This window comes from Ixodes scapularis, unplaced genomic scaffold (assembly GCF_016920785.2).
Source record: "Ixodes scapularis isolate PalLabHiFi unplaced genomic scaffold, ASM1692078v2 PGA_scaffold2__306_contigs__length_199485367, whole genome shotgun sequence".
NCBI lineage: Eukaryota > Metazoa > Arthropoda > Arachnida > Ixodida > Ixodidae > Ixodes > Ixodes scapularis.
In genome coordinates, this window is record NW_024609857.1 from 11706018 (window position 1) to 11731923 (window position 25906).

General features: G+C 45.7%; 2 protein-coding genes across 5 annotated transcripts; one reads left to right on the top strand and one right to left on the bottom strand.

Moving 5' to 3' along the window:
• Positions 1–291: 291 nt before the first annotated feature.
• On the bottom strand, positions 292–2513 carry LOC8031487 (superoxide dismutase [Cu-Zn]). Of its 4 annotated transcripts, none has more exons than XM_029995764.4 (6): positions 2439–2513; positions 2258–2341; positions 1765–1861; positions 1507–1576; positions 765–882; positions 292–492 (listed from the first exon to the last, which is right to left on the bottom strand). In XM_029995764.4, exons 2-6 carry the CDS (start codon positions 2327–2329, stop codon positions 385–387), a joined length of 465 nt encoding a protein of 154 aa, XP_029851624.1. In that variant the 5' UTR covers positions 2330–2341; positions 2439–2513; the 3' UTR covers positions 292–384. The 4 variants fall into 4 exon arrangements, with proteins under 4 accessions (XP_029851624.1, XP_029851623.1, XP_029851625.1 ...); XM_029995763.4 differs by having other exon boundaries at positions 2408–2489; XM_029995765.4 differs by having other exon boundaries at positions 2448–2477.
• Positions 2514–2706: 193 nt separating this feature from the next.
• On the top strand, positions 2707–10140 carry LOC8031488 (eukaryotic translation initiation factor 1A, X-chromosomal). Its single transcript, XM_002405862.4, has 6 exons — positions 2707–2857; positions 3513–3596; positions 3694–3797; positions 4289–4421; positions 4652–4743; positions 9070–10140. Exons 1-6 carry the CDS (start codon positions 2842–2844, stop codon positions 9073–9075), a joined length of 435 nt encoding a protein of 144 aa, XP_002405906.1. The 5' UTR covers positions 2707–2841; the 3' UTR covers positions 9076–10140.
• Positions 10141–25906: the final 15766 nt, after the last annotated feature.

The window sequence follows — 25906 nt, forward strand, 5'->3', positions numbered from 1 at the left end:
TTTGTGTAGTAAATGGCAATAGCACCAACGGCAAATCTAGCTGAAAAAATGTTCATATAACTGCAGTTCATTTTTATTTGTATCTAGCTTACGTTTACACCCAAATATTATTTATTTTTTATAGGAAACGCTGCAAATTAAGCTCGTAATTTCTGAGATCTTGGAATCGAACAAAAATCCAAAAACACCAATCCTAATTAAAATCCATTCCTGTTTAGGCCACGTTGACCTTGTCCAGAAGTTGCTGGGAAGACAAGGCTGCAGATCTATGTTGAAGTAAAGGGAGAAATACAAACACAGAAAACCCGTTTATTTGTTCCCGGGGGCATTGTAGAATCGTAAATAGAACAACGAAAGTCGTGGAATGTGCGGCAGGAGGCTTGGCTACTTGGTGACACCAACTACGCCACAGGCAAGGCGGGCACCAGCGTTGCCAGTGGTCTTGCTCAGCTCGTGTCCTCCCTTTCCAAGGTCGTCTGGGTCAGCGTGAATCTATAAAAAAATTTTTTTTATGAAGAGTTTCTTGCTCCAACTATTTGAACAAAAAATTCTACCGAATGAAATAACTGACTGCAAGCATTGAAACAGCAAATATTAAGACGACCAACTCGGGAACAAGACTGAAGATATGAGAGCTGGCTACAATGTTTCCACAGTACCACCCTACTACACACTACCTACAACGGCAAAGCTGCCGAGGCAGAATGTTCACAAAGTGACGACACCCTATTCATGTGCAAACAATGTGCAGTAGGGATACTTGCCACGACAGACCGTCCAATAATGCTGTGCGGTCCAGAAAGACTGATCTGGGAATCAGTGATGGCAACCTTGGCTACACCGTCGTCACCAGCAATCACGTTGCCCAGGTCTCCGACATGCCTGATGAAAAGGACATAAAGACAACTTTGAACCTCCTAGATGTGGTTCACTCTCCAAGAATACATTGAAATAAATGAAAGCCACTAGTGGATAGATGCATCCAATGATCACCGACGTCGACGATTTAGACCTCCACGTACTCGTAAAATAGTAAGCAAACAGACCTAATGAAACATAGCTACAAACCACAGAATTGAATTAATGTCTACCAAGAGGGCCTTTCCAGTGGAAGCGAACATGACACTGGGGGCCCTGTTGGGCATTACACTCGAACATTTTAAATTTGAATGACAGGTGGGACATTGAATTTGGGCGGGCAAACGGGCAGGTTTGTCCCACCCAAATTGGGACAAAGGTACCCATGTTGCCCAATTTGGGTGGGGCAACATGGGCACGTTTGACAGCACCCAATTTTTGTTACGATATTCTCTCAGCTGCGGGATAACTGGAAAAGGCAGATATTGAATTGCTTATTTGTACAAACCGCAGTTCCCGTTCTAATTAAAAAAATTCTTCAATCAGCTGAGGAAAAAAAATACTGGTACCATCTGGTTTGTAAGTTTCTAAACTGCGACTATTGACTCCCATTTTCTCACAGATGTGCACACGAGCTTGTGCACTAACCTGTTTGTGTCGGTAGGTGCACCATGTTCTTTGCCCAACGGATTGAAATGGGGACCCGCACTCGTGCAACCTAAAACAAATTGTAAAAAAAAAAAAAAAAAAAAAATCCGTTAAAATGGATTTGAACTGGCTGGCCCTCATTTGCAACAAGCGTCACCGAGAGCTCGTCCGTATAAAAATAAAATCAATCATAAACATGTAACAAAAAAATTAATCACATTTGAAATTTTGCCAAGATAGGGAGGGATCCAAACATACCGTTCGTGTTGTCCCCAAACTCATGGACGTGGAAGCCGTGAAGGCCTTGGTCCAGGCCGGTGATTTCCCCCGTGACAACGACTGGCTGGTTCGGGCCCTGCGACCGTATGGTTCGCAATCTCACTTTTCGGGTGGGTGTGTCACGTCTACCACACTATTTTGCTGCGACGCCCGTTCGTTTTATTTATCTAACCATATCATTTCACCGAACCAAGTAAAAGAAAAGTAACTCATGCAGGAAAACAGTTGCGGGCGCCGGCCTTCCTCCAAGGTAATCGTGCCGTGCGCAAAGCCCAGACTGGGTGGGGGGAAAACACTTAACAAAATAATGCACCCGGCGATAAATCGAGCGTCGAAATAGCATCAAGGTCGAGACGCATTTTACCCATTTATGTGTTCTTTCCTGCAAAAACAATTCGACGTGTTAATACGCAGGTTAACAGCAAGCAGTACAGAAAGTCAGCTGATGGGACGAGCTCCCCGCCCAGCTCACCGCTTGAGTGAAATAAACGGTTCCGGTGGTCTTCTCCGAGCCCTTGAGAACACAAACAGCCTTTACCGACATCGTTACTGTAAACTGAGACAAAAAAACAACGTTGAAATAAGTTCCTCAACAAGCTACAAAACCCTCAGGCCGAAATACAATGCACTGAAGATACCAACGCACTACGCACACTACGCACTTGTTCCCGGCCGTACACTGCCTTTTAAATGAATAAGAAAAGTTTATCTCGTCGCACACAACTGGTGCTTAACGCTGCGAAAACAATGGCGCTAGTGTCGCTATAAAATTATGCCATTAAATACTAAACTTAAATAACCATTCATATTTATATTTAAAAACTTAGATATAAAAATGCATGGCTTACAATGGGACAATTTGGTTAAAGTTTGAAAGTTCTGTTGGTGCTGTTACGTTCGTGTTGTAGTTTCTTATGCATCGGCAAGCAACCATGACGTTTGTATGGTGGCGCCATCTTTTCGGCTCGTGCACGACGTCCATATTGTATTCTGGTTAGTACGTCTGCGAAGTATCAGTAAATTAGCACTTGATTTCGTCACAAAGGTACTCGTATCATGCCGAAGAATAAGGGTAAGTACTCCTTATTGACACCACTAGTAGTATTTATGCACGAACTTGGTGGTTCTACGGCTGTAACACCCTCAAATCGAGAGGTATGCGACGGCTATTCAACCGAGCTCTATAATAGTGCGCAATGGCCTTTTGGAAGGAGAATGATTGCGTCTTTTTATTGTAATTTTGGTTTTGGAACGCGTACGACGACGTATTACGAAAGGTGTTTACTCTGTAACTAACGTTCTTGACGGGTTCAAGATGGTATAATACTGGAAACCTGACTTGTGTAACCAACTTTCCCCTTGTCACCCGTGTAGGATTTTTTTTTTTTTTTTTTGCAAGCCTAGATATTTTTAAGCTTTTGTTTACCATGAATCCTACACTCGTTTCTTTATTGTTGTTTTTAGATAGTCATCTGGGCGCTTACCGACGACGCTGGTGCCCGGTCACTGTGCGTCACCGATGCTTTACAGCGTTAACCTTCCTTGTTGTGGGAAAAACCCAGTTCAGTGGAACATACCGCAGTCTAGTAGAACTCCTTCACGCGATAAAGCGAACTCGTTTGTGTGTGGTCGGTCGGACGTTTTTGACACGGAAACCGTCGCATTCCGTGCTTCGATCGAGAGGTGCCACTGTCTGATACGCCTGACGTTTTCGTCGCCTTCCGCAGGAAAGGGAGGTAAAAACAGGAGGAGAGGGAAGAACGAGAATGAGACCGAAAAGAGAGAGCTCGTCTTCAAAGAGGATGGTCAAGGTAAGAACCTGGCCAGTATTCTTTTTTTGCACTTTGTTGAGTTCCATGGTGAACTTTTTCTTACCTCTTTTGATGTGGTTTCCCCTCTCGAAAACAGAGTATGCCCAGGTGATCAAGATGCTTGGGAACGGCAGGTTAGAAGCCATGTGCTTCGACGGCATGAAAAGACTCTGCCACATCCGAGGAAAACTGAGAAAAAAAGTGGGTGTTGGTTCGGCCCATTATGAGCTGATCACGTGCTTGAACTAACCCCCTGACTCTCCTTGTTGTATGGTGTCCGTCGGACGCCATGAGATGTGTTGTTCCTGTCGAGCACAGATCACAATACCACGAAGGCAAATGAATGGTTTCAGAGGCTTTTATTGGACGGCGTCAGCCCGGTGCACCCGCTCTTGGTTCTGCTGCCGCACATAGTGTTTACAGCAGTCTTCCATTTTGTGAAACTACAACTTATCAATCAGTTGCTGGGAAAGGCAGCTTTCACAGTACAGCGCCGAATGGTGAGAAAGCTAGGTGCCGGCATGCGATCAGCAGTAAGGGTGTGCTAGACCCCGGAGTTTTGTGCTGCGAGAAAGAGCTTCTACAAAATGTGGAATGATACCTCGTGCTTGTTTTTTTGTTTTTTTTTCTATCTCGGGCTTTTGTCGGTCTAATTAGTTTGTTCTGAGTAATGTGCGGTGCTCGTCTGGCAGGTATGGATAAATCAGGGAGACATCATCTTGGTTGGTTTGAGAGACTACCAAGATGCCAAGGCGGATGTCATCCTCAAGTACAACCCAGACGAAGCAAGAAACCTCAAGTCCTACGGCGAGCTTCCCGAGCACGGTAAGGACGGCGAATTTTTTTTTGATCGAGGGAAGGCTCTTGCGATCCTTGTTGCACAACGAAATGGGCATGGGTATTTACAAACAACTGATGCTCCTGTCGAAGGAGATGGTGCAAATGCTTTCATGCTGATGTCACAAGCTTTTGTAGGGGCCTTGTGGCATTTGGTTCGGCATTGTCGTTCCGGGGTTGGGACCGTGCTTCAGTGTTCCTGTTTTCTTTTCCTTCAGCCAAAATCAACGACACTGTCAACTTTGGCGAGGAAGAAGAGGACGACAACATTGAGTTCGACGAAGTCAGCGGGGACGAAGACATCGAAGGGGTATGTTGGCGATCGTTAAACAGTCATTTCAGTTTCTGCTCGTTCCCTAGTTATTTGTGTAAGGCAGATATTACCATAAAATCTCTAAACAAGCACCCACCCACGGTGAAAAAATAGTAAGGGAAAAGATGCTAGTTGAGCAATCTTTTGAGGGTGTGTACACTTTTGAGGTTTTACGCTGGTGGCGTTGCGGCTGACCACATGACCAAAATAGTTCTGACACCAGTTAAATGTTGAAACCCTCCATCCCTGACAACTTGTAAGTCTATGGAAGAGAGAACAGAAAACAGTAAGAGGGACAAAAATGGCTAGTTGGGCTAGTTGGTTTTGCATCATGGGGTAATACGCCGCGTCCTGTCCAGTTCTCCCTTCGTTTCCGTCCTTGTTTTGGCGTATTACACCATGAAGTTAGAGGGACACATGCACGCAACCCTCCAACAACTGATTTCTTACTATTATTATATCACGCAATAAGTATTAAGGCAGATAAAATTTTATATATAAATACTAGTAGGCACAACTGGCCCAGCAAAATATGTTGGAATTTTTCTTTTTCAGAACATCCACTGACATAATTAATGTTTGATGTAATGTCTGTCGTAGCTTCATAGGCATTGACATGCTTGCCTTAACTAAAATCTACTCTTTCTATGAGTAGGAGACTTGGTCTCTATAGACCTTATTCAGATATGCTCACCACCTGTCGAACGTTGTGCCAATTTTCTTCTGTAGCCTTAAATATGGCGACCTATGTTTGAGGTGACTGACAGAGCGCCGCTATGGGAATGCAATGCCACACTGCTGCTGTGTCTCACTGCGCAATCAACAAAGAAATAAGAAGCCAGCTAAAGTAAATATACGGATTATGTTAGTTTTTCTTTTCAACTGAAGTTTTTACAGTGAATCATAGAATAATTGAAGCGTTTTAATTAACACTATCCGAGTGGCAAAATGGCAGGGCCCGTGCCGCCTGCTTCTACTGCGGCCCTTGTTAAATTATCTTGATATATGAAGCTCACCATTGCTGCATTAATGGCTGGTTAAGGCTGCTTCCCAGATTTGTGCCGGTTGCATTCACAGCAACCAAAACGACGGTAACAATAAAGACACCGGGGCAACTGTGGCCAGTTCTTTGATGGGGCTACTTCTTGCATTGCTTGTCACGTTGTGTGCGGCAAACAGTTTTCCCGGTGACTAAATTCTTGGTGTTGTTTAGGTCATTGTGAACAAAACCAATGCAACTTTCTGAATCAGGCATGCTAAGGTAATTCATTCTGAAGTACCTAACGCCTCCACCACATCCCAGAAAGACAACACTGTATTATCTAGTTGGAGAATGTTATGCAGCAAGAGCGGGGCGGTGGAAAAGCCTCAGAGGGCGGTGGCTCGGTACTTCACGTGGCCGCCGAGAGATGACGCTAATAATGATTAAGGTCTATTGCTTGTAGACATACAGTGGCCGATCGATTTTTCAAACTTTGCAGGGACCGAAAAAACGTCCAATTATAATAGTAGATTAAAAAACTTGCCTTTATTACGTCTGCGGGCTTAAAAAAGTCGTCAATAGTGCCTTCCTTCAGGTTACACCTCCGTACTTCTTTTCTAGCGTTATGGTCTAGTACTTTCCGCGCCCCTTAGCAACGCTTCACGGTGGCGGTAGAACCAGGGGTGGAACGGCTGCGCCATTTGCGCCATTTTGCGCCAGACGCATATGTCTGCGCCATCCTGCGCCATGTTGCAGAAACTGCGCCACAGCCAATACCTCGCGCCATTATGCGCCAGATCGCAAAACGTGCGCCAAGAAACTTTTTATTTTGTCTTGGTTTCGGTTTTATTGACTCGATTCGCAACAATGAGCGCGTTCAGCCTGGTCGGCCTTGCAATCCTTTGTTCTGTTTATTCTCCCTGTGTATCCCAAGTCGGAAGCGCGCGAAAAAACTCGGATTCTAAGCGCCACACCACCTGCGACTGGATTGTTATTCTTCAACCATAAGCGGTTAAGCAAGTCGGCTGAGGTGAGGTCGAGTCGTTAAGCGTCAAATTGCCTGAGGCTCTGCGGCCCGGGATCCGGACGTCAGCCAGTTGAAAACAAATGAGCAAGATATCCCTTTTAGTACTTCATCGTTAGAAGTTGGAACCGCATTATCGCAAGATAAATCGTGATTTGATTGAACTGAAACGCGGTCCGATCCGAAACCTTGCCGGCTAGCAGCTCTTTTGCGAGTGATAGATCTGCTCGGCGTACTTTAACCTTGCTCCTGCTTATCGCTTCAAATACGATAACTTCGTTAATCGTAGTCTGCTGCTTCGTAATCGAGTTGCACAATAGGATAAACGCGAAATTCGTTGCCCTGTTCCTCCGTGCAACTGCACGTCCATTGCTTGCGCACGTCACGGGGTTCGCACATATAATTACTATGTCGAGCACATGTGGGTTGTGCGATAAGCAGTGCTGGTTTGCATTTTGAGCAGCTAAAAGCCACTCGGAAAATATCAAGGATGCTATCTTGAGAAACAGGGTACTGGCTTTTTGATTCTCATTAAGGCTCACCAAGTTTCAAGTTTTCGCATCTGTTACACTGTTGTCCCATCTACCTAGGTCCCTAACCATTCATGTTCATCTGTTCTGCTAAGTACGATTGAAATTGCTCCCGTGCTTGTCTAAGACGCAAGCTGAAGTGCAATGAAAACTGATCTGAGCTGCTCCTAGCCTGCTCCAGAACGTAGTTTTAGCTGCTCCCAACCTGCTCCAAAACAGCTGTTTCAGCTGCTCCCGTGGCTGCTCCAAAGTACATTTCATGAGTTCCACCCCTGAGAACAGATGGGGCCATGACGTCTAGGCCAGCGTAGTCGGAAAACATGATTCACCGAGACAAGATGCGATCTACAAGTCCACGACTGCAGAATGGCAAATGAACAAAGCGAAATGGTAAAAGTGATAATGACGCTCGGCTAGAGAAAAAAGAAAAAGCTGTAGCATATCATCACCTAGCGGTAGGACTTCGCAGTACTGATGTAGCGGTGCCAAGCCAATCCATGTGCAGCTTACGTAGAATCTAAAATCGCGCCTTCTTTGTGGTGTTTCCTGGTGATTGCTCGCGATGATTTTAGAGAAATCAATCTTTCGGACTTCAAGCTGTCAAACGCTGGTCGTGAATATGCGCTATTCCTATCGGGTAGGTTACAGTTCCTCCTTCATGTCCGAAATATCCAACAGGTCCAAATTACCGGTGTCTGAAAAATTGGGTAGCGAGTGTGTGAGCAATTTCTTGTGTGTCTATTTACACTTTTAATTGAATTCATTATGCATATGGATCCTCTGGAGCTGCACAATGCCGATTTTGTATAATTTCTTGCCTACATTTGCGATTGAGTTCTAGTAACTTTTTTTTTAAACAAGGCTTTCAGGACTCGGATAGACTTCTGACGTTATGTTGATCTGTTCACACTCTTGCATGGGACCATTGTGGTTACTGCTAAAGTCACTAAATGTTCCTGAGTACCAAACTCCATCTAGTCCGCTTACCGGGAGTCAATCCTTTAGAATCCAGTTCTGATTGGGTGGTTTAGCCTGCGGCGGAAGTTGTCGGTTGGTCATTTTGGGGATAGACCCAAAACATACATAAAACGTTTCTGTGTCACTGAGCGTACGGCGAGTATGCACGGATGGGAACGCTAAGTTTCGATAAGTTAGGACCGAATGGAAGGTGCGCTGGATTTTCTCTAGTTTTTTTTTATATAAAGTAGCCGCTAATCTGGTTCCCCAAAGAAGATTGCCGGGTCGTTTGCTCGCTTCAGTTGCGATGGTGCTGTGTTTCAAACTCTATGCCTCAGACGCTAAGCCTAACACTCAACTTCGGTAAGTTTCGAGGCAAGAGAGAGAGAGACGAGGCAGCGAGGAGCAAGTCATGCACCACTCAAAACAAAAAAAAAAAAACAAAAAAAATTTTTGATTAAAAAAAATAAAAGTGTTGCCATGGACCAGAAAAGTGGATTAAAGAGCTCGCACGAGAACGAACTCTACACTGTACGCTCTTCGCTTTAACCACACTGGGCAGCGCCGTATTTGGGGTGGGTTTAAGCGCTGCCACTTGGTTCTGAAACGAAGCATGGGAGTTTCGGTATTCTGGGACCATTCAGTGACTCTTGTTACCACTAACTAAAGTGGCCAGTTCTCATGGGTACATTTGAACTTCACTTCATACTTACTTCTTTTACGTGATTATCCTCTTATTTCTTATTACTCTATTCTTTTTTTTTTTGCGTAATACTCTTTCTGATGCTATTAGGATTGGTTTTTGATTAATTTTTTTCTCTTGATTCCAGATTTAAGTCATCGCTGTGGGCGCATTGGATGGTGTCAACGTATCAGACTGTACCGGCAGTGTTATTTGTAACAAATCAATCAAGGCTTCAAGTTCCAAGTGTTCTGCCAGCAAAATTTATCTTCTTTTTGTTCCCCAGTTGTTTGTTAAATCAAACTAATTAAAGGTAATAAACCATATTTATTCCTTTGTATTTGGTTCAGAAATATGCACTGGGCGTGTCTGCATGACTGGAGAGAACGACTCTTGGGGAGCAGTGCTAACTCTTTGAGGAAGGAGAATGGACTATGTGCTTTTAAGGTGTTTACTGAAATTAGTACATAAATAACAACATGCAAATGCGACGTTTTAAATGTATGCATAGTTCGAAATTGCTTTTTTCAGTTGATCACATTCAAGGTGTGATGGATGTAAGGGGTAAATTTGTGATACGTTGCTTTTTCCAAGTGGCATGTCTTGTTCCCTCTGGGGTTGATACCATGAAGTGTGGTTGGGTGTAAACAAACTAATTTCAACGCTACTGCTGTTGATGGAAATGGCACTGAGGTAGTGTGTGATATGAATTCACTGATTTGTTTTGCTCACCTTGAATGCAATTTCCCTATTCTGCTGTTTTGTTCTTTTTAAAGCTTACCATTTGGCAATTTGCTAGCATGTTTCTACGAAAGGAATTTGCGGATTGTGGCCGAAATGAAATGTGTAGTATCTATCTCATACCCGTGCCTCACGGGCAACTCTAATGCCATTTACAACGAATGACATTTGAGCGGACGGCCAATCAGCGCGCGACACTCCGGGCGTGGCGCATTCAACGTGCGACAGGTTGCGAGCTGATTCGCCGTTCACACAAATGCCATTTGTTGTAAATGGCATTCGAGTTGCCTGTGTGGCACGGGTATAAGCTTGTGCAACTGAATGACATACATACTTCGTTGTTTGTAGTCTTGGCTGTAAATTTTGAACATTTTGGTTTGTCTTGTATGCCATGAAAGTGAACCTTGCAGCAACCCTGAAACTAATTTGCTGTAAAAAGGTGATTATTTGCCAGTAATAAAGTTCTTTTTCCCCCATATAGCTGGATTAAAAGGCAGATGCAATATTTTTTTGCTACCGCTCTGTCGAGATTGAAGTGAAATGCGAGCGTTTAACAACATACTTGTAAGGTAGTAGACGCCACCTCACATTTCCATTTTAAAGAATTATTAGGGTGCAGTGTTGAACTACTTGTTTAAGTTTCCCAACAACAATTGTTTCATTCCAGTCCAATTCACGTTTTCGTAATAAAATAAATTAGTTTTTTTTAATACTTCAAACACCTGGGGGGTGGGGAGCACTTATGATTACGATTGTCATAATTGGAGATGTTGCCAACCCACTGACGTTCGAGTACAACCATGTTCGACTTAGTATTCTAAATTTTAATCCCTAGTCAAAATTGCACATACGTTAAAAGAGGCTGGCACAGCTTGGCAGAAAGGGTAAATTATTAGAAACCTCTATGTTTGCTTTTATATTGCGTAAACATTGGCAAGTAGTCTCGGATTTAAAGCACCAATGTGGCAGGAGAGCGGCACTGGGGCCCCAAGGAAGATTCTGGCTATGCCTCTGGAGTCGTGGATCGTCACGCGTGACTCATCGGTGCGCAACACCAACCTTGGTCCCCAAACGGATATTTACAAGGACATTTGCGATAAGTAGTGACTGGCGGATGTTCATACTGAAGATGTCGCCTGCATAGATGGAAAAGGTGACATATTGAGCTCCCGGCTCAGCAACACTTCCTTTGATTTTCTTGCTCTCAAGACTCTGACTGACTGACTGCATAGATGGAGAAGCGTCTATATTTTTGTTGATGTCTGTTGTGTTAGGTCGGAGTAAACATCTTTAACCATGAATTCTCTCTCGGCTTTTAGAACACTTGCGAAAAAACGAAAAAAGTGATGCTATAACCGGAGTTTAAATTTTCCTGCACTCTCCAGTGGTGCGACGTCGCATGTATAACTTCCCAAGTCAAGCGGACAGTAAGAAAAACATTTGTGCATACATTTTTAATTTTTGTTTTTGTTCCGAGTTAATTCAGCATTCATTTTACGCCGCCAAACTAATTGTATGCTGCCAAAAACAAGTAATGCTCCCATATTGCTCCATATTACATCTGACGTCACCAGTGGTGCAGCCAGGATTTTATTCGGGGGGGGGGGGGGGGGGGGGGGGAGGAGGAGGAGGGGGAGGCGGGGGGGGCAATAGCACCGTGCCCCGTGCAAGACGAGCACCGGGGGGGGGGGGGGGGGGCGGGGGGGAGTTCGACCCCCTTACCCACCCCCCTTTCCTGCCACTGGACGTCTCGGACCAAATTTAAAACCAAAAATTTTGTGAAAAAAAAAAATTGTGACTTACAATTTGGGTTGCTAGGAAGGCAAATCGGCGACTTGTATCAAAACATAGACTTCAACAAAATGCTTATCTATTAAGTTGATTTCCGCGATTTATGCACGGTTGGCTTTCTGCTATTAAGCTCAAGCTCTTGTGGTCATTATTGACATCTCGGGATGTTGCAGAAATGTGCTCCTGCATTTTTATCCAATTGTTGCACTCTTGTACCTAGCGCACGATACAAAGATAATCTCTTTTTTTTAAATACCTACTACGTTACATTCGTAGTCTTACGCTACCAATGTAACAAGCCTTTTCATAGTTGTAGTTTAACGTCTGCGGCAACCGATAACGTCGCCAATTTGAAATTAGTAAAAATCAATAGACCGATCTCACCAGCCAGTTTGACTACAGTGTACTAGAATACTTGGGTAGTGTTGGGACCGGAGCGGCTCGGCAACGGGAGCTCGTGAGGACGCGTGTAATGACAGTTCGTGGCGGCGCTGTAGTCGAGTTACCCGGCTCGCGCAGCCCGCCTTTTTTTTTATTTTTTCTCTTTCAGCGGTGCATGTAGCGAAAGCTAGGAGCGCGAGCTCATAGCGTTGGCAGCTGCCCTTGGTGCACAGGAGCTCGTGCCGCCGAGATGTGCCCTAGAGCAAGGAGCTCGCGCTTGTAGCCTTTCTTGCGGTTCAACACAAGGTGAAACAGAGTACAGGGCACGTAAAAAAAATTGGTATTTTCAATTTTTCTTTTTTTTTTTTTTAATTTTTGCGGTAGGCAAAGGGTTAATGAAATGTTTGATGGGCCATGTTGCAATTGCAGCTTTAAAGGGAGCCATCATTAAAGGCCAACTTAATTTAAAAAGTTCGCGAACAAACAACGAGCTTTGAGTGAAAGTAACAAGGCGTTCGTTTTTGTTGTGTTTGTCCGTCCATTTTCGTTTCTTCCTCAAGCTTAATTATCTCTACCAACCCGCTCGTTCTGTCCTGAGATATTCATCGCTAAAATTTTGCCTTTCTTCACTTAATTAAATAAACTGCGCGCTGAAAGCGCGAATGAGGTTGGGCTGATATTGATTTCTGTCCCCTCGTCACTAACTCGACAGCGTTTCTTCGGTGGACTCGCCGGTGCCACACATCAAGACGACTAAGTCACTATTCTACGTATTATTTTCATAACGCGGTTTCTGAATCAAGCGAAGAAAGGCAAACTTTTACGATTTATTTTGCGAACCTCGTTGCCTTTTCGCGAATTGTCGAAATTGTATTTGCCTTTAATAATGACTCCTTTTAAAACTGCAATTGCAGCATGGCCAATTAAACCGTTAATAAACAAGTTAACTAACAGATCTTGGTTCATTATTAAACATTGCAACGGTTATTCGCCCATTCATTGTCCACCGAACCCTACAGATATAACGAAAGACAGCATCCACATATCTGCCACATCCTTTTTTTTTTTTTTTTGTAAGATATGTAAAGTTCTGTAAAGAATAAAACAAAAAACCCCTGAATGTCTGCGTGAACCAGATACGCCCCCTGTGGAACCATGGGTGTTTTCCTTCGAATACCCAGCTCAGGCGAGACTTACCTGATTGTCAGAAAGCAGCTGTCGGTTAAATGTATTTTTGTGAGCGTGTAGGTTTCAGATGGTTTACCCTCAAGAGGATAATGCGCTGCATATTGTAACCATGTATGCGCTGCACATTGTAGCCATTATTTCAATGCCGTGCTGTAAACTATTACAACTTTTTCCTTGCCTGATCTACGTGTGCTCATGTTTTCTGCTCAAAATGATGTGAAATAGTTTCTTGTTTTCTTTGAATCTTATAAAGCATTACTTGTTCAGCCCACATTGTCTCAGTCTTTGGACTTAAGTTAAATGTTAAAACGCGTGATAAATATTGTCACGGCTTATAAGCCATTTCTTACAAGTGAACGTCGGGTGATTCTCGGATGGTCGTGGCAGCCACGAAGAAATAGAAGATTCTCACCCCTTTGCGACCGTCGCTTGGGTGGTTCGTCGCATAAATGGACACAAGAATGAGTGACAAGTGAAGCGAGCTGATTAATGTCAAGAAAAAGAAGACGGGCAGAAAAGAAGACAGAGAAGTTAACCTGGGGTATTAAAAACATACTAAAACAATCTCGAACTTTAGTATGTGCCGTTTCGTTCCGTTATAAAATAAAATAGGAAAAAAAAAAAAAAAAAAAAAAACCGCTTCCTAGTTTTAGATATCCCTTTCAAATATCTAATGTTCGGCATTTGCGACCAAGGAAATGGGCATTTCATTTAAAATGCTCACCATCCGACAAACCGAAACCGCTTCTTTAAAGTCGCAATTGTTTTTATGTAAAGGAAGGGTAATGTAGCTTGTACCGTCCAATACATTGAAGCATCATGTTGCTAACGATCGTGCCGCAGCGTAATTGATGCCGCGGTACGACCGCTGGCAGGTCGTAGCTGTATCAGAAATCCTACGGGCGCTCCACCAAAGCGGCACCAAAGATTCATATTTTTGCGCGTGCAGCCGCGCATGCGCACACCTTCCGGATAAGGCGCCGGACGCGACACCTGTCGCGATCAATACCACGCGCTTCAGGCGAGCCCCTTCAGTCCCAACACTACCCAAGTACACTGTAGTTCGACTGCGCCACCGCTGCCGCAAAGCATCGAGGGAACTTTAGTCTTTCTGCGCGTGCGACAACCTCGCTGGAGCTCTGCGCGTGCAGGCCACGAACAGTCTCGTGCACTGCGGATTGCCTCCTGTGAACTAAAGTTATGGCTGCCTCGCGCATGCGTCGAACGCTTGGTGAGATCGGTCTATTCAGCCTAAAAAACGCCTTGACTATCTAGCGGCCAGACGCCGTTGGGATGAAGGCTTCTTTGCGCAAGTGGGTTCATTTTCGTCTTCTGCGCATGAGAAAGGAAGTAGCGGTGACGTCAGAACGCCGAGCCCTGATTGGCTGATCGCGACCCCCTATCTCAGCGTCGTCTGCTCCTTTGCAACGTCGTCTGCTCGCAACGTCGTCTGCGTCTGTATTACCTTTCTTGCGACTTTCGGAAGTGCAGCTCTCTACGAACGTGCTCGACTTCGCCTTTCAGAGAGGGCAGACGAAATAACTCGAGCGGTACGTTGTTTTTCGCATCAAGGAGGGAAGTCAAAGGACTCACTGGCAAGGTGTCCCGAGGCGCCGAGGTTTGTCTGCTAAGAACAGAGAGTGAGCGTCCGCAAGTTCCCTCCCAAATACTTTTTCCCTCCTTTCGTGTGCGGCGAGACCCCTCATTCTTCAACGGCGTCGGCGGGTTGGCGCAGTTAACGTTGTCTGCTTTATGTCTGCTAGTCAAAGCGATGGCTGCTTTACCTTTTCTGCGTCTGTCGGAGGTTCACCGCTTTTTCACCGGCGAGAGTCACCGTTGCCTCGGGAAACAAGGAGATAACAAGAGGAAAAAAATTGACCTCTTAATCTAAAACTGAGGTCAGCGACCAAAGTATAATACGGGAAGGGTTCACAAGGGTCGCGGGGGCATATTCTATTCAGCACACTAGCCGTTCGTGGGCAGACGGTCGCCGAGTCGCGGAGTGCCTGCTAGGCCTAACTGCCGTGGTCGCTTGGTCGCGTTCGGTGAAATCGTGGCCGTCGGAGCTTTTCCCGGGTATTTGTGGATCCAGCGTTCTTGTTCGTCGTCGTCTGTTTCAAGTATTTTTTACTTTTTTCTTGCTGCTTGAAGTCGGGAAGCGTGAGACGCTGTCGGCCATGCTGATTTGATCGTAAGTGGTAAGACAGCTTCGGAGCTGTCGTAGGATTTCGTCGTAACCTGCGCAAAACTTACGAAAATTTCGTTTCGTGAATACGAATTTGTTCTTAAGTTATGTCTTACGCACATTTTTGGCGTAAGATCGTTTCGTGCATCTGGCCTCTGCACTTCCGAAAGTCGCAGGAAAGGTAAGACAGACGCAGACGACGTTGCGAGCAGACGACGTTGCAAAGGAGCAGACGACGCTCAGATAGGGGGGTCGCGATCAGCCAATCAGGGCTCGGCGTTCTGACGTCACCGCTACCCCCTGCGCAAGAAGCAGACGAACTTGCCCTCCCAATTACACTGTAGTGCGTGCGGGAGGCGCTTTCAAGGGAATACCGTTGCGGCGGCTTGATGAGCCTGCTTCAAGATTCCACGCAGAAGACGAGTTTGCAGATATCGGGCAGGGAGGGGAAAGCGTTGTTTCGAAACATTTACCGAGTTTCGTATTTTGCTCGGTGTTTCTCCATATAAAGCGCAACGGCTCGCCCCTCATGCGTGCACTGCATACACGCAGGCTGTGTTCCAAATCTTACCCAAATGGATCTGAGTTACTCCGGCGGGTCGTGTCATGTGACATCACAGATTGAAAAGCGCTGGACGCGGGTAGGCTTTGACACGCCAAGGTACAAAGTCCTTACTTTGGAGTAAGATCAAATCAATTTTGGAACACGGCCATAGACGGAGGGGAGAGAAAAAGCGGGGAGAAAAAGGAAGGGGGGGGGGGGGGAAGGGAGGTTCCATGCAGGAGGCATATTTTTCCTACGTATCCGAAGCACCTCGGAATTTCACTTGCGGCTACTTTAACCGTCGGGAGAGAGCCGGGGAACACCAGCAAACCGGCCCTGGTGTTCTGCTACTATTTTGTGGCAGGACCCTTCTCAGATGGACAAATTGTGATCCACGCAGAATCAAACGCTCTCACGATATAAAAACTGCATCTGCTCAAAAAAAGAAAAACAATTTTAGGAGTTTTGTTTTATGGGCATAGAGGGCGTCTCTTCCTTGTCGTTCGAGGCTCGCGCAACGTCGAAGCGTTATCGAGGAAAGCTCGCGCTGGAGGCGGAGCAGCAGAATGACCCCCTTGCCGCTCTAATCTGCTCTAATCGTACCTGCGTTCGATTTACCTGGACCTGTGCAGAAAACTATGGCGGTGTACTTCCGGTGGTGTCTGAATACACATACCGCACTGTTAGCGAAAATGTAATATTTCGCCCGTTTACACCCCATTTTCACTCGTTAGCATATTTTTACACGCTCTGCTAGTGATAAATCGTCAAAAAATTACTTGGGGTAGTAAAAATTGGTGTTTCGGTTTCGGTTTACACGACTAGGCGTGTAAGCAACACTGAAAACACCCCAGCCCAACACCCCAAAACGTCGAGCGCCATGTTGCTTCTGCCTTGAAGCGGTACGGCGGACGTAGCAGCCGAAGGTGAGTGTTTGCTTTTTTTTTGTCAAGTTTGTATAGAATGTAGCACGTCTCAGATTTTTATTACATGACATTCAAGAACGTTAGATTTGCTTTGAGCAAGCCGGCTCAGGCGTTAAGCCCGATTCACACAACCGGCGTTTAGCCACCCCGTCGATTGGAAACGACTCGACTGCTCGCCGGTTCTTTTGCGCAAGCTTTCGCTCGGGCGCTGTGAACCCTATGAACTGTGGTGCTCAAAGCTAGCACAATTAGGCACGGCTAGCGTCCCGGTGGAAGCTGCAGAGAGCGGAAACCGAAGACACCGTCGCATAAGAGTGGCGAAGCCGCGATCCTGCGCTGATCGTTGTCCCGCCGCTCTCTCCGGCAATATCGACACTTCGCTGCTGGGTGTCTCGTATTTCGACGTTTTAGAGAAACTTGGCATTGGCAAGCGCGAGGAGTCTCTATATCGTTTTCTCCGTCGCCTGCGTGGAGGAAACACAGTGGCGATAGAAACATATGCTCATGCAGTCAGTCAACTTGGACAATCCCCCTGTTCCCTCAATCCTATCGCATTCTTTGACTGCGTTTGTGACAACAACGTTTCCCCAGTGTGAAAGCTTTCAGTCACAACGGGCTACAAACTGGGTTGTGCATTGCATGTAGCCCTGAGGGAATTCTTCGCCGGAGACACCAGCACATTAATTTCATTGGTAAGGTGACCGGCCACTAACGTGTTTGGCAAATGAAGCGATCACGGGTAAGTAGAAATTCAAACAATGTTGAATGAATATTAAGGTGGTTGTAGCCAGAGCCTGCCAATTGAAATCAACCTTTAACAATATAGTATGCGGTAACTTCTTTTTGCACTTAGGATTGCAATTTTAAACACAAAGCCACTCCACATAGCTGTCGAAAATCGTGTAAACAACAGCAGTCATCGTCCCCGGTTTGAATGAGCGAAGCCTTAGCTTGATGAAAAGAATGGCGGTCTATACTTCTTGGTTGTTTCAATCACAACCTCGCACAGCTGAACAGACAAACAAATCAAGGAAATATATCCCGCGCTGGCTTGCAAATCACAGCACACAAGCAGGGTGCATAGCAGAGCAGAAAACACTGGCAATGAGCACACGGAGGCATGCAGCTTCCTTTCTTTTTCCCTCGGCGAATGATTGGTTTGCTGCAGCATTCCGTAAGCACGTCGACATTCAAAAGTTGAGCCTGATCTGTCTTGCAGTGCCTTGCGGAACGGCAAGTATCGCCCACCATTCCACAAGGCACTGCAGGACTCGCAAATGTGTGAACAGTGCTTTGCAATAAAGGCCATGATCGGGCAGCAGGTGCCCATCTAAAGACATTTAATATTGATTGGCATTGAACTAACCTTTGGGCTTCATCACGTAGCAAGCATGGGTGAGGTATAATTCAAAAACATTTTATGTTCGACGAGTTTAATACGTTGTGGTGCTTTCCCATCTGTTTCGGTGTCACGGAGTGGGGTTCAAATTAATAAAAATAATTCAATGATCCACTCTGAGAATAAACGAGAAATTACGGGAAAAGAACAAGAGAGCTAAGTTCGACCATTGACTAGCGCTAGGTCTACGCCTGGTGTATAATCAGTAGAGAAAGATGATGACACAGGGAGGATAAGCAAACAAAAGATTAGATTTAATAAAGTGAAAAACTAAGCTGTACACTGCAATAGAGCACTCAACACAAACCACACTCCAGCTCAAAGCTATGGAGCCCTGCGAGCCAGAAACTAATACTAAAAAGACTCGACGCTCATAAAACCGGAATAAGCCAACAAAACAGTGACGAAAACCCGACACTAACAACGAGAGCTAACCGAGATGGAGTTTGAACGTTACCGCTACACACATGGGATAATCCCCCAAAACAGTCGCGACAGAAAGTAGCACTGTGTAAAAATCTTCCCAACATTCAACAATTCATACTTCAGAGCCAGAGAATGCAGTAGACAAGTCCTAGAAAACCAGGCTTAGCTTTCCGGTAGGTGCCGAGTCCAGAGCAGTCCGTAGTCTGGAGTTGTCGGCCGAAGAACGGCGTCTCGAAGTCCAGCGGTCCAATTAGAGGCTTGATGAGGTCGACACCGCGCACCACACAGCCACACACGGTTCAGCACAACAAACTCAAATACTTGTCCGACAGGCAGGGCAGAAGCCAAAAATTACACGTTCCAAGACTCATCTGCAGGGAGTAACCACGTTGAGTAGCGACCCGGCCAGCTCTGGGGTTGGACTACCTTCTTTGTTCCCGAACCCCCTTTTATAGGCTCGTCTACCGACCAACCTCCCGTTTCCCCGCCTTTCGGGTCAGTCAACTTTCAAGAAAAACAAAGCTACACAGCAACGACCCAAATGGCAGAACCTATTACATTTTTCAGACAACCAAACATATGTGCCCATCCATTCCCCCGTACGAGTCCAAAAACATCAATTATCGCTGATACATAAACACGACAGGCGGCAGACTGAGCAAAGCCGCCGCCTTCAAAAAGCGCGCTAGCTAGCGTAAACATCTTTGTATCCCGGCGGCGCCCCTGCATGTCAAATCGGCACCATACGCGAGCCAGCATACGCACCCCTCCGTCCGCGAGGTCAAAGCCACAAACTGTGACCTGGGATGATCTACGTCGTCCGTTAACAAAAACCCATTCCGCAAACGAGCAAATTCATTGGGGACTTAGAAAGGAACTACGACGGGACGAACTGAGATTAAAAGTGGCACCACACTCCCCCTTTTTGACCGTACCAACACTTAAAGTGGTCCAAAAAAAAGATCATAAAAGTATTTAAAAAAATGAAGAGAAGCCTGAATTTGTGACACCCGGTTTCTCCATCCTGTGTTTTTTTTGTGCTTTTTCTATTACGAAGCGAGACATTATTCCAGCCGTAGGCACCAGATGTAATTCCCGTCTGCGATCATAAGATTATAGGATCCTAACTGCCGCAGCTAAGTGTCAATTACATCCGGCTTGTGCATACAGTGCAACATCTTTTGCTATTCAGCAGATCATCACTTTACAGCCTGGGTATCTGTTCTTGTAAACGACAGTAGTGCTACATGTTAAACGGCTCTAAAGCGATAGAGCAAACTCACATCTCATTATCTTTTAGCTGAATAAACTGTTTGTTTGGTTATGCTTGTTATCCAATTTTTGTTTTAAATTTAATTTTCTCATATAAACACCTTACATTATAGAAAAAAAATCTTTTTATAGTACGGAGGTGTCCATATTAAGAAGACATGACTGTATCATCTTTGAGACTAGTTTGCCACAGCCAGTGTTATAATATGTATTGATTTTTTATGCAGTGCCTGCCTTTCCTTGCCCCTTGTGAGGACGACTGAGAAAGCGACTTTGCGCCACAACGACGGATGGCAAGTGTCCCAAGTGTCGTCACCTATAGTGGTCATGTGCTATGTGTTCGCAGCATTGTAAGCCGACCGTGGAGCACTTTCAAAAGGGAACTTTCGCCATGTGCACAGTATGGCCGTGTACAATACGGGGCACGTACAGTCAGAAGAATTATGAGAGGGAACATGCGGGCGCGTGTCACTTGGTACAGGCAGAGCAGCCTAGCAAGTGTCATGCTTGTGCACTGAGGGGCCCTGGTTTGAAGAGCCGAGGCAGAAGTTTCAGCGGCGGTGTCACCGCCCTGGCGGCTTGTCGCCAAAGCAGAAACGGGGTTCGCTAGCTTTGCTCGTGGCTGGCTTTGTGTAGTGTGTGTAGACCGGGAACGTAGGCTTATGAACTTCGGCAACAAGAATACTACACGGCTTTGGTGTTTTGGTGCGAGCAACAAACGTGACACTATCTGCTACGACTAGCTACGACCACCCACCGCAGCGGTGAAGGCATCCAAGAAGCAGAACCTGTGTATTACGCCGTTGCCGTAACCCAACAGTGCTCATTTGTCATGGAGGGCTTTCCGCCCAGAGACTTTGCTCGTCACTGAGTGTTACTTCCCGTGTTTCTCTTTGTGTGCGCAGTGGCTGGACGGGCCTCATACAGCAGTTCTTCAGTCTCAAAGGTGACTAAAAGTTGAGGGTGGATGGACTTGCAGCAATCCCCTCGGTTGGTGCGTGTGACAGAACCTTTGTACGGCATCATCGGGAGGATGCTGTTGTGAGTTAGCAAGTTGTCCAATTGTATGTTCATTATGCTAATATTTGAAAAAGCTTGTTTAAAAGGATGCTGGACCAAAATTTGGATTTCATAAAATAAGGCTGCGGAAGCTTTGAATGGGAGCTCTTCAAACTCCGAAACATCAGTCATACATTAATATCTCAAACGGATGGCCGTATTCTTGGGAAGGAAAGGGCACAATCAAACAAGAAATGTGACATCATACTTCTCCTGGTACACTTTAGAATGAGGGGAAGCGGCCTCGCTTCTCTCATTCCCGCTTCGGTTCACCTGCTTAAGGGGATGAAGCCTAGAGGAGAGGGAATGAGAATCGCGACATCACATGTCTCGTCGGCCTTGTTGAATCCCCTCATGTTTCCAAAAATACGGCCATCCGTTAGAAATAATGCTGTATGTGTGATGTTTTGGGGGTTTTGCAGCGTCCCACCTACTGCCCCAGTGTTGTTTTGCAAGCTTTGAATTTCGGTTAAGCATACCTTTTAATATGAATAATTGTGTCATCAGAATGTTAGAACATGTCAGTTCTACACAGCTACTCTCAAACATTTTCGAGTGGTCTCGCCTGCCAGATTCAAAGGGGGGGGCAACATGTACATGTTTTTATGTCTACAGCACAAATAGTTCCTATCATGCACTCTAAATAGCTGTCAATCGACAGACTGGGTAAAAGAGTGAGCACAAACAAGTCCAACTACCAACAATGCTGTCCATGGCGAATCTTGGACACCATGTCTTACGTTATGTGGCCTCAGCGGTCTTTCTATAGTTCTTTTCATTGTTGCCGGTAGAGCAGCTACCGATAGGGGGGGTTGCGAGGACGTCAACTTTGAAATGCAGTTTCTTCACATAATGTTTGCACTTTGGGAAGTTTCTACACATATACCTTGAAGTCGCTATTGTACGGATGAAACAACTTTGTAAGAGTGTCTGTGAAAACTTGGGCAGGGTTCTCTTTAACGTGCCTGACTTACAACAAGGCTGTCCAACTTGAGAAATTTCACTGGTGGGAAGCTTATTTTCATATAAGAATGGTGTACTTCTTCACAGCGCTGTATGTATCCAACAGAAACTCCAGATGTGTTCAATAAAAGTAGCATTTGCTAATATTGTGTTTTCTGTGTATCTGATGCACTAGGTTGTATTTGTTTTGAACGCTTGCTACGTTTAGGCTATAAAAAATAGTCTAAGTTTTATGCCGACAAGCTTATTGAAAAAGAAGTGTTCGGTCTGAATAAAAGATTCCAGAAATTACACTAAAATAAATTGCTACTTGGGGTAGCAAAAATGGTGTTTTACAGTTGTCTCTCATTATTTCAAACTCCAGGGCCCGTTTGCTCGAAGCGCTAACCGCGGCTGAAGTTAGCCGCAGTACCTAGGAGAGGGATTTTCAAATCACGTGACTGGCTCGGTAGGGATGTGGGGAAGCGTGGCGGTGCCCCGGTGAGTGAGCGCCGCACGCTTTGGAACTAATATGTCGTTGTAGCTGCAATACCGGGTGCGTTAGTCAACAACGAATGGTGCAGGAGGCTTTCGCTTTGCTTTACCTCACTTCATCACAAAGCATGAGCAAGGCTCTTGCCGCATTTTTTAGATAGTCTTTCGACTCTGGCCATTCCTAAGCCTAAATGAATGTGGTAATTGTCGGCTTAGCAACATCTTTGGAAAGCGGATTGTCTTGACTCTATCGGTCGGGTATTGATTGCACACAAAAGCAAACAGCATCCCTATAGACCTTTTTCTAAATTACCCAAGCATCGAGAAGAACGCTGGAAGTATAATTCTGCGGTCCGCGCGCACTGGCCTTCTTCTTATAAAAGATTCGAAGTAAGTAATCATAATAAATATTTGACCAACGCACGTGCAAGACAAAATTTGTTTTAGACTTTTTGCTTTAGAACAGTTACTACTTCAGACGCCAGCACATGCAACGCGTGTAACTACACTTGTAGCATGCACCTCGGTGCTTGGGAAATTTAGAGAAAGGTCTAATATGGTCTATTGGGACGCTGTCTGCTTTTGTGTGCTATTAATACCCGGCCGATTGAGTCGAGGCAATCTACTTTCCAAAGACATTGCCATGCTAACATTTATCGCATTCATTTAGGCTTAGGAATGGCCAGAATCGAAAGACTATCTAAAAAATGCGGTGAGGTCATATGCTCATGCTTTGCGATTTAAATGAGGTAAGGCAAAGCGAAAGCCTCTGGCACCATTCATTGCTGACTAACGTGCCCAATATTGCAGCTACAACGACATATTAGTTTAAAAGCGAGCGGCGCTCACTCACCGGGGCACCGCCATGTTTCCCTGCATTCCTGCCGAGCCAGTCACGTGATTTCAAAATCCCTCTCCTAGGTACTGCGGTTAACTTTAGCCGCGGTTAGCGCTTGAGCAAACGGGCCCTGGAAGCCACACACTTTAGTTTGAAATATCAGAAGATTGAATTATCAAAATTCATCTAAATATTGTCACGAATAAAAACATACTTCTTTATTAAACTTAAAATCAGTGTGTAATGCGCCGAACTTGTGCTGAGAAACATAAATTAACAAAGACTTTTGATGGTGTCGAAAGGACAACTGCCTCAAGCAGCCAAGCGAAGGTACTTTTGTAAGCGCGTGGGTATCTAGAAGTTTCTGAGCTCGAACAAAAAAAATTTAGAGTCGTCTCATCATTCCAGTTACGCGACAAAAGAAAGAAGGACATGCGCTGGCGGGGTCAGTGGCATGTGAGTCGATCACGCTGCTGACTCGGCTATTTGCACATAGCATTACTCCCCTCTTGTGAAAGACTCATCGTCTTTATGCAACACAAAATTAAATTAACAGCTTAAACAAGACTAGGTCAAAATACAGAGTCTCGTAAATAGCAGATTTTCACAGTCCTACCGAGCATACCTAGTTTAGTTGAGTCGGAAGACGTGAATCGCCTACGGGTCGCAGAGGGCAGCGTGACAATGTTGATGTGCCATTGCCCAACGACTTACAACTTGGGTCTCATGCAGCGAATAACCTTGAGGTCGAAGCACCACTTTAACAGTTCCTTGCTGCGACGATGAATTGGTGTTTAGATTCACAGTGGGTAGCCAGGCTGAAACTGGGCGTCGTGGTGACAAAGATTGTAGCAGTCATCGTCGGGAAGTTGTGGCTTGCATCAAAATGCGACCAAGCTGGCAAACTTCCTCCGTTCGTTGAGTGACATACCAGGCGTCGTCGTCCTGTTCGTCTTCGTGACAGATACCACACTTGCCGTAGGTATTGTCATCGGGTTCATCATCCAGGTCGCCGTCAAGTTTGTAGTCGTGGTTGTCGTTAAAGGGCAACTTTGGACCATAGTTTCAATTTTGAGATTATGACTGTTTTTAGTGCAGTCAGCGTCCCTGAATTGCAAGGTGTAATTTTTTCCTCGTTATTGTGCGTAGTTTTAAAGATATGGACGCCTCAAAGTTTTGTTTGGGGCACGGCCAACAAAACCGAAACTAGCCGCTCGAGGCCCTGGCAGCACTAGAAATCAGCCGCTATGTGAACGTGACGTCAGGATCGTTCTCGTTCAACGAGTACGCAGGTTGATCAGCAGCTACTTCTGTTGCGCTAGCCGTCTGAAGGTAGGAGGTAAGCTGATTTTATTTTAATTCTGTATATGTGGTAGTTATCCAGCACATGTAGGAAGAGTTAGTGCGTATACCCAGAAGCTAGTGACTGGAAAACCCGTAAACTCGTACACCGTACTCAGCGGCCGCTGCCGCCGTGCGTGTGCCATGCCGTACTTGTCGCTAGTATACCCAAAATGTAGCGACTGGAAAACGAGTGAACTCGTTCAGTACCGTACTCAGCGGCTGTCGCCGTGTGTGCAGTCTTCCGTACTCTGTCGCTAGGCCTAAATTGTCATCGGGGCTCCGTGGATGGAGCGGCGTTGCTCTACGACGCGCTGCCAGTGAAGTACAGTACTGGGGGCCCTCTCGCTTTCGCGCTGCGGGTCAGTAACAGACACGAAGCTTTGAGGCTTTCCGGCGCGAGCTGCTGCGTTAGGGCTGTACATGTCTGTTTTTGCATTCTTTTTTCCTTGGGCGCGTAAAAGCCAAAGTCCACTCGTCGAACAGCCTTTACCCACACCTTCTTCAATTTCTGGTACGTTGGAAACTTGTGAAAAAGCACCTCCGGGTTGTGCAGTGGGTTGTTTGAGCAGCCCACAGCACTACAAGTTCTACTCGGCATCCTTCGAGGAACAGCTGGGCAGTCTTGGGCGCTACGAGTTGCTCGCTAAAACCAGTCTTTGAGTCCTCACAAGCAAATAAACAAAAGTCTATACCGAAGCTACACGGGCTACAGATAAAAGCAATGGCGAAACATGACAATCACAAGTCCAAGTAGCGGTGGTAGCGGCTCAAAGAAGCGCACTCCGCGTAACGCTTGGAGGAAAAAAAGAACGATACTGACGTCACGGCCCAATGTTGCTTTAGTGATCGGCAACCCGCTAGCCGACCGCTAAGGTGCAGCGGCTCGCGGCGGGTCACATTTTTATTATCGGCATTAGTTGAGAATGCGGCATCCCACGGACGTAATATTTTGGCTGGGGTCGTATTTTGTGTCACTACAGCGATACCAGTAATTTCTTTAATTTTGAGTTTTGGCCGGAGTTGCCCTTTAAAGTCATCGTCCGGATTGTCCTTGGATAACTGTCAAAGCTGTAGTCGGGATCGTCTTCCATGAAATTGTTTGAGTCTTCGCCTGGGTCATCATCAGTGTCGTCATCAGTCTCACCACCACGGTTGAAGACTGTTTGTCATCGAGGCCGTTGTCAGGTTGGTTGTTGACATTGTAGCCGGGTTTGGTCTTTGGAGTTGTCGTCCGTTTCGTCATCAGCGTAGAAGTCGTCATGATGTTTTCGTCTAAGTGTGGTAGCCAGGGGCTTTGTGAAGTTCATTGTCCGGGTCGCTTCCGAGGCCATAGTTGAGGTCGTCGTTGGTGTCAGAGTTGGAGTCGTCCTCGGATGATTTCAAGGACGTCGCCTTCACGATCGTCGTCTTCAGAGTTATCGTGTTCACAGATGGTACGCTTTATGGGCATAGAC